The sequence below is a fragment of the Montipora foliosa genome, chromosome 1 (assembly GCF_036669935.1).
Source record: "Montipora foliosa isolate CH-2021 chromosome 1, ASM3666993v2, whole genome shotgun sequence".
Lineage (NCBI taxonomy): Eukaryota > Metazoa > Cnidaria > Anthozoa > Scleractinia > Acroporidae > Montipora > Montipora foliosa.
The window spans coordinates 28,818,312-28,825,590 of NC_090869.1; the positions used below are offsets into that span (position 1 = coordinate 28,818,312).

At 38.0% G+C, this 7,279-nt stretch overlaps 1 protein-coding gene across 1 annotated transcript in view; it reads right to left on the minus strand.

Moving 5' to 3' along the window:
* Window positions 1-3,317: 3,317 nt before the first annotated feature.
* LOC138012404 (ribonucleoprotein PTB-binding 2-like) overlaps window positions 3,318-7,279 on the minus strand; it is a 4,475-nt gene continuing 513 nt past the window's right edge. The window contains exons 2-3 of the mRNA XM_068859151.1: window positions 6,587-6,650; window positions 3,318-3,751 (exon numbers count right to left, since the gene is read on the minus strand). Coding sequence (XP_068715252.1) covers window positions 3,318-3,751; window positions 6,587-6,650 — 498 coding nt within the window. The remainder of the gene's footprint in view (window positions 3,752-6,586; window positions 6,651-7,279) is intronic.

The window sequence follows — 7,279 nt, forward strand, 5'->3', positions numbered from 1 at the left end:
ACCATGTTTCATGTGGATAGACTGACAGTGCTTTCCTTCTCAAATTCAAGACCACCATGCTATATAATAAACTTGATACAGGGTTTTTGCTAAGAATCAAAGTGAATTGGTGCCAGGGAAATCTATGGAATCTTGTTGGGTGAATGGATGGCAAACACATGATTAGGCAGGGCAACTTTACGAGAAAGGTCGGATGGAATTTTACCCCAGACCTCGCTAGAATGTAGTACACTTTGGAGCAAAGATTCTTTCAACTTTTTTTCAAGAGGCTTGGCTGATTCAATGTTGGGGTTTTGGATGTGCACAAGTTTCTCATGTTGGGCTAAGTGAAATAGCACTAAGTTTTGCCAAATGAAGCTCTTATTTAAATGCCTCCAGTGTAAACCAAAAAGTACAATGTCAGGTAAGGCAACTGAACATCACAATAAAGAATTGGTTCAATCCAAAATAATAATTTTTCTTTAATAATTGTCTTACACTCCAATAATTAGCTTGGGTGATCAAATGGTGACGAGTGAAATTAGGGAATAATTTCAGACATGTTTTGTCCAAAATCAAATAATTTCCTGAGCCTTTATCAGAGAGGTATCCAGGTTTTCAAATGTGGGGGTCATCTGGACCCCATCTTCAAAAATTTGGGGGTCCATCGCAAAATTTTGGGGGTCCAGCCAATTAATATTAAACAAAAATAATTAATATTCAATGAGGCCCTGGCCATTGCGCAGGTTTGAGAAAACAAGCAAATTCTTACTACAGATCTTTTTTAATATCTTCTAAAAATTTACAAGGATTTATCTTTGTACAACTAGGTCATTTCTCTAGCATTAATATACATTGTAACTACAACTGTAGATGCTGAAACTGAGTTGTTTCATCACATTTTAAAAAATATGCCTCTCTGAAGTCCGCACTTAGTGATGGCCTTATTGAAATCAAAAGGCTTGTAGTCAACTCCATTTAAGTTGATTCTTAGCAATGGTCCACTGTCTTCTCAGAAAGTCTAGCCCTGGACTTAACCTTGGTCCTATTTTGATAACTAAATCCCCTCTCGCAGTCTGCAGTGGACACAGGAACTAACTTAAAGATGGCAATTTGCAATTTGAGCAAGCTTGATGAGCTCTGGGAAATGATCATTACTTAAAACTAATTACAGCCCATAAATCTCTCATTGAAAGGCCACAATAGTGGCCCTAACAAGGGCCGATGCGTAATACAATGAACATTAAGCATAAATGGGCTATCCTCCCCTTAACTTAGTTGCCACCCCCATTCCTAGACCCAAGCATGACAGCCGCTCTATCTGACCAAACCCACCAATGTTTGACAAAGGAACACAGATTCTCTCAAAATTATCTATCTATTGCCTCCTTAATTGCTGCTGCAGTACCATTACATATTTCTAAATTGCACAGAAATGAAGTCTTATCTCCTCCCCTCGAATATGTGCTTAACATAAATGGACCAGTTTTTTTCGAAACTGTTATGTCAGTGATCATCGATCAAAATCGAGATGTATGGACTGTCATGTAGCTTCCCCAAAAGCTCCTCTTGCGATAACATCCGAAAACATCTCGAGGAATCCGTACGCCATCGTCCCTGGGCTGTATGAACTGTTGGCCCCAGTCGATAAATGATCAGATCTTCACAGCCTTAAAAAAGAACCGAACTGAATCTCAATTTCCCGTAAAAGAGCATTATTTATTTTCACAAAGCTTGCCGTTTAATTTAGGAACGAAAAGAGTAACCAAATACAAGCGATACACAGTTCATCGTCGGCCCAAGATTTCGCCATGGCGAATGTAATAATCAGCGCGAATGTTAATAATCAAGCGATTGATTACATTTCAAGCTTCATGTAACACGTTATTTTTAACTGAAATAACACTAAATCCGAAAAAGTTGCATAATTTGCAAAACAGCCAAGTTATGAGCAACCAAGACGATCACAGTTGTGCGCACGGAATTAATCACAGGATCGCACGAAACCAAATTTTACATACTTCGCCGTTGAGTTCTCTGTCATTTCGCTCACAAAATAAACAAACCAAGGCTTGAAATTTGGTTGGAAAGCATGCAAGAAACTCAACTTCGACTGAAATTATCATTCGGCAGATCGAAAGCGTCGCCGCCGATTGTCAGCAGCTCAGATAACGTCACGCAACATGTGGGAACTCAAACACCAAGAACTTAACTCCTCAAGCTGGGACATATTGAAATGTTGACAAAATGAAATCACCTGACTACAAAAACCAGAAAATAACAGCTTACCTTGAATTGAGGAAGTTAATCAGCTCTCCATAGTGAGAAAATTGGAATGTTTAATTTTGTTGTGAAATACGCTGTTCGCATGGCGGCAATGATTGCTTTTTCTGCTTTGCTAGCAACTTTTTCTGTTGTGGTCCTCATCGTTCGGCGCAGAAGTTTTTGCTTCGACTGCACTTTGATGATCTTGAGATTCGGAGTGCCGTTTCAAGGGTTCGATTGCCTGAAATTGTTCGTCCATGATAAAGGCCGTTGGATTCTTCTTTATTCGATTCTCGACAAACCATGCAAAAAACATCTTGCCATCCAGTATGTTCTAGCCACTGAAAGTCTTGCAAAACGATTTGGCTACTTTGGGATCGGATGAAGCTGCTTCAGCGACATCTTCGGTAGTTTTTTCGCTTAACAGCTGGACGACCAAACAGAGTCGATTTGTTTCATGATTGTAACTAAGCACGAGCGACTAAGCAAAAGTGAAAAAAATACAATGGCTTTTTCGGCTTTAGTCAGAAAGTTACAGCGAAATGGACCGTGAAGAGCCAATCAGCTGATGAAAATTTTTTTCACGAAAGACAAATTTGCATATCGTGTGACGCTGTTTTTGTCCTGGCATTTGTAATTTGCATAAACATTCTATTTTTTGCTCCATCGAATTGGACCCCTCGTTCAACATTCTCTGCTTCCAACAGAAAAACGAGTGCGTCCCACGATGCAAAGACGCACTCTGGATACATCTCTGCTTTATGTGAGGGAAATATTATTTTATTTTGGACAAAACACACGAGTGAAATTATTGCCTAATTTCATGAGTATACCATCTGATTAGCTATTAATGTAATGGGTGACAAATCACATTCACAGGACGCCATTTTGGCACCATAGGAAAAGTTGCCATGGCAGCATTGCAATTTTCACATGTGAAATTGCAAATTAATGCTGAAAGTTTTCGCACCAAAATTAAGGTGTAATTTGTCACTCATGTTATTTACAAACAAAATTTACCTACCTGTGCAAATGTTACTGTTCCACTCTGAGAAAACAAATCTCTTAACATGTCAGCATTTGAAGTCTCTTGGAAGCCTGTCCACAAACAAGGTCTTTGAATGCAAATCTTCGTAGGTCAACAAATTACCTTCAGCAAAATCTACTCTTATTATCCTTCCACCAAGATATTTTGATCCTTTCCTGGTTAGCTGCTTTTTTGCCTGAGTCGCACATTCTCTATTAAGATAGTCCACAAATCCATAACCTTTGCTCTCTCCAGTGAAAAAGCTGCGCACTATAACTAATCTCTCTATTGGACCAAAAGGACTCATTAAATTCCTGAATTGCTCCTCTGTGAATTCAAATGGTAGATTGCCGACAAAAAACGAGACTGTCCGGAGGGCTAGACAAACTCCAACAACATATCCTCGGAATGTCTCCCCATTCAGAGTGTTGACAGCATTCAAAGCCTGGTCTGGAGTTGCAAGAAGAATATACACGTACGCTGCAACGAAAGTTAAATTTCAGTCATGTAATGTAGGTGACGAAGCATCACTTTGTACCAAAACCAAAAGTTATTACTATTATTATTATTTTATTATTATTATTATTATTATTATCTGTTGTATTGAATAGCTTTCCAGTTTACAATTTGTTTTGAAACTTGCTGCGGACAGTATCTAGGCAACAGTTCCTGGACTGAAAAAAAAAAAAAAAAAAGAATGTGTGTTTCATTGTCTTAAACTGTAGAATGTTTTGGTGATTTCACAGTTCTGTGATATGATCCACTTCTGACAGTTGGTTAGCACTTTAGTAACATCTTTCTTGTGGGCTAAATCAGAGAGTTCTTTCTTTAGCGTGGTGTTGAAATCTCCCAGGAAGTTAAACACTATATTGATTTGCTTGATCTCATAGTCGGAATAGAGTTTTCGGAGACCCAGTCTTAAATCCAAGTACTTTCTCTTCTCATAATCGTTCCTATCGTTGATCTGTCCGATATTACATACAGTTCCTTCCACTAGGATGATAACTTTGTTCTTCTTATCAAAGATCGTCATGTCTGGCTTGTTTGCTCCATTCTCTGGCGCCCTATCTATATATATAGGCGTGTCCCAGAGAATTTTAGCTTCGTCGTTTTCTGTGCTTGCTTTCGGGATCGCTTGTTTATACCACGCTTTGGAGTCGTCGTTTTCCATGTTATATACCGATAATAAGAGATGGTAAATCGGCCTTAACATTCTATCGTGTCTCGCCTTGTAGATTGTTTGGGCAATGGCAGAGCAGCCGCATAATAGATGTGGGACGGTTTCTTCTGCACTATGGCACAGTGTGCACACTAAATGTAAGCCTTGCCTTAGCGTTATTATTATGATGATTATCATTATTATTATTATTATTATTATTATTATTATTATTATTATTATTATTATTATTATTATTATTATTATTATTATTATTATTATTATTATTATTATTAGTGTACTCAAACCAAGCCAAGCCTTTGCAACATTCAGGATTTGACACTGCACATGTATGTGTCTAATGGAGGGCAGCAAGTGCTTTTCACACTGCACTGCACTGCACTGCACTGCACCAGCACATGCTAATACATGTACATACCATTATGCAATGCATTAACTCATTGACCCGTGAGAGTGACACACAGTAGATTTTACTCTGTCAATGGGGCGTTGTCCTAGGGCATTTGAGGTGTGAATGGGTTAATCCCCTTTCTTGCAATGTATACCACTACTGAATTATGCAAAGTGCACCTTGACAAAGTCTGGCTGCAAGAGCATAGCACCATCAATTGCAGCCATCCAGTTCTTGTCTTTAATATACACATGTAGATTGGGGAGGAAAAGTTTAATTTCCTTTTTTCAATTTTTCGTGAAAGTTTATTTTGCTTATTTTTGTTTTTCAAGATTGACTTCCTCTGATGTAACATTTTACCAAATAACACCATTGAACAGCATTTGGGGGCAAAGAAATATACTCCTTGGTAAGTTTTTAATCTGGGATTAGCGTTAATCGGCTTTTGAACAACATGGCCCCGGGCAACAAGCAAAGCCAAAAAATGCCCAACCAAGATTCACTTTTTAAATTGGCTCCCTCGCTCCCCACAGAATTAACCAAGGCATTTCTTTCAACATCTTTATTCTTGTTATCCACGTTGCTATATCCCTACCATCAACACACATCAATATACATCAATGTAGCTTCATCTTTCACAAGACAAAATGCTAACAACCCACAATATTGATTTCCCTTGAATCCGCTCTGACAAAGGGCTAACACTCAAAATGCCAGCTTTCAAATTTCTTTACGGTGGTCAATTTAAATACCACATAAGATGTATACAGGATATTACATTGCCGCGAGGAGATACAAAATTTCTCTTCGAGTGTCGAAAAATATTTCGCGAGTCGGCGCAATGAACAAGAAAAATATTTCGCGAGTCGGCGCAATGAACAAGTGAAATATTTTTCAACATGAGAAGAGAAATTTCGTTATCTCCAAGCAACCATGTAATATTCTATTTATTATATAAACACCAATGAAATACTAAATCATTTCACAAAAGCTATCGAAAGGCGCAATTTTTATATGTAACCATAGCAACAGTGATCTTTTCATGTGTGAAGATAACACATTTTAGTAAAATCCAACTAGTGGTCTATTATCAATGCTGCGTTCTGATTGGTTGAGCTACTAGTAGGCTATTTGTTATAGCCCACTAGTAGCGAAAAGCGCTGGCTTTGAAAACCAAACCAACAATTAAAGTCTAGCTTTAACTAGCGAAAGATGTTTTGTCTCGATATTTTTTTGACCAACTAGTTGGATTTTACTAAAACAATTATTCCTCTCGCCCTCATGGCCTCTGAGTCAATAGCCCATTCGGCCTTCGGCCTCATGGGCTATTGACTCAGAGCCCATTCGAGCTCGAGGAATAATTGTTAAAGATTTGCTGGTACCCATTTATACACCTGGGAGGAGAGAGGCACCGTGAGAGTAAAGTGTCTTGCCCAAGAACACAACACAATGTCCCTGGCCAGGATCCGAACCCGGACCACTCGATCCGGAGTCAAGCGCACTAACCATGAGGCCACCGCCCCTCCCACACCATAGCAATAGTGATATTTTCATGTGTGAAGATATCAAGTATTCGTGCGAAAGCTCACTTGGTGTTTTATTGGTGTTTATATAATAAATCTCGCACTATTGGTTGTCTTAGCACCACGTTGCAAAGATGATGATGATGATGATGATATATAATAAACTGATATACCCATTTCTGTCTTACTGTTATGATTTACATGTACAGAGTAAAAAGGTTCACCTGAATTTTTCTTGATTCTGAAATCAATGACATTAAGTCCTTGAAGGAAGTTTTGTTTCAAATCCTATCAAACAAAAATTCATACTATTACTAACAATTATAGTTATTTTTATTTAAATTGGACCATTCCAGTAATTTTCATATCCACTCTGCTGTAAATGGGGTTTCCTCAAAATGATTGCTTAAGTTCTACGATGATGAAAAAAAATCATTTCCTTTTGTTTGCTTTGATTTTCATCCAAAGACTGTTTACTTTAAGTGTAAGTTTTGGATTTCACGGCCTGTCATCACTCAAACTCAAAACTGATCAATTGGGCCTCAGAGGGTTGGATCTACATGTAGGAAAAAGTGATGTCATTTACTAACTAGTGTGAAATTTCAGCATGTGCATGTAAATGCAGCTTAATACATAGGCAAAACAAGAGTTTAAAAGTCTGAAAGACCAAAACTCCCATGCTGCATGTTAATTCAGCCAAATGCATGTGCACACAGATTACATTTTCAAACTAGTGCGTCTTTGACGTCATTTTCTCCTCGACCAATACAGTGCAATTTAGTAATGAGAGTAGGAAAATTCCAGTTAATTAGGAAGGTGTATTTTTATTTCAAGTCAAGGCTTAAAACTTCAGTCACTTAGTGTTTAGTTAACATAGTTTTGGAATCTAAAGGAAAAGAAGACCTTCCTTTTTTTTT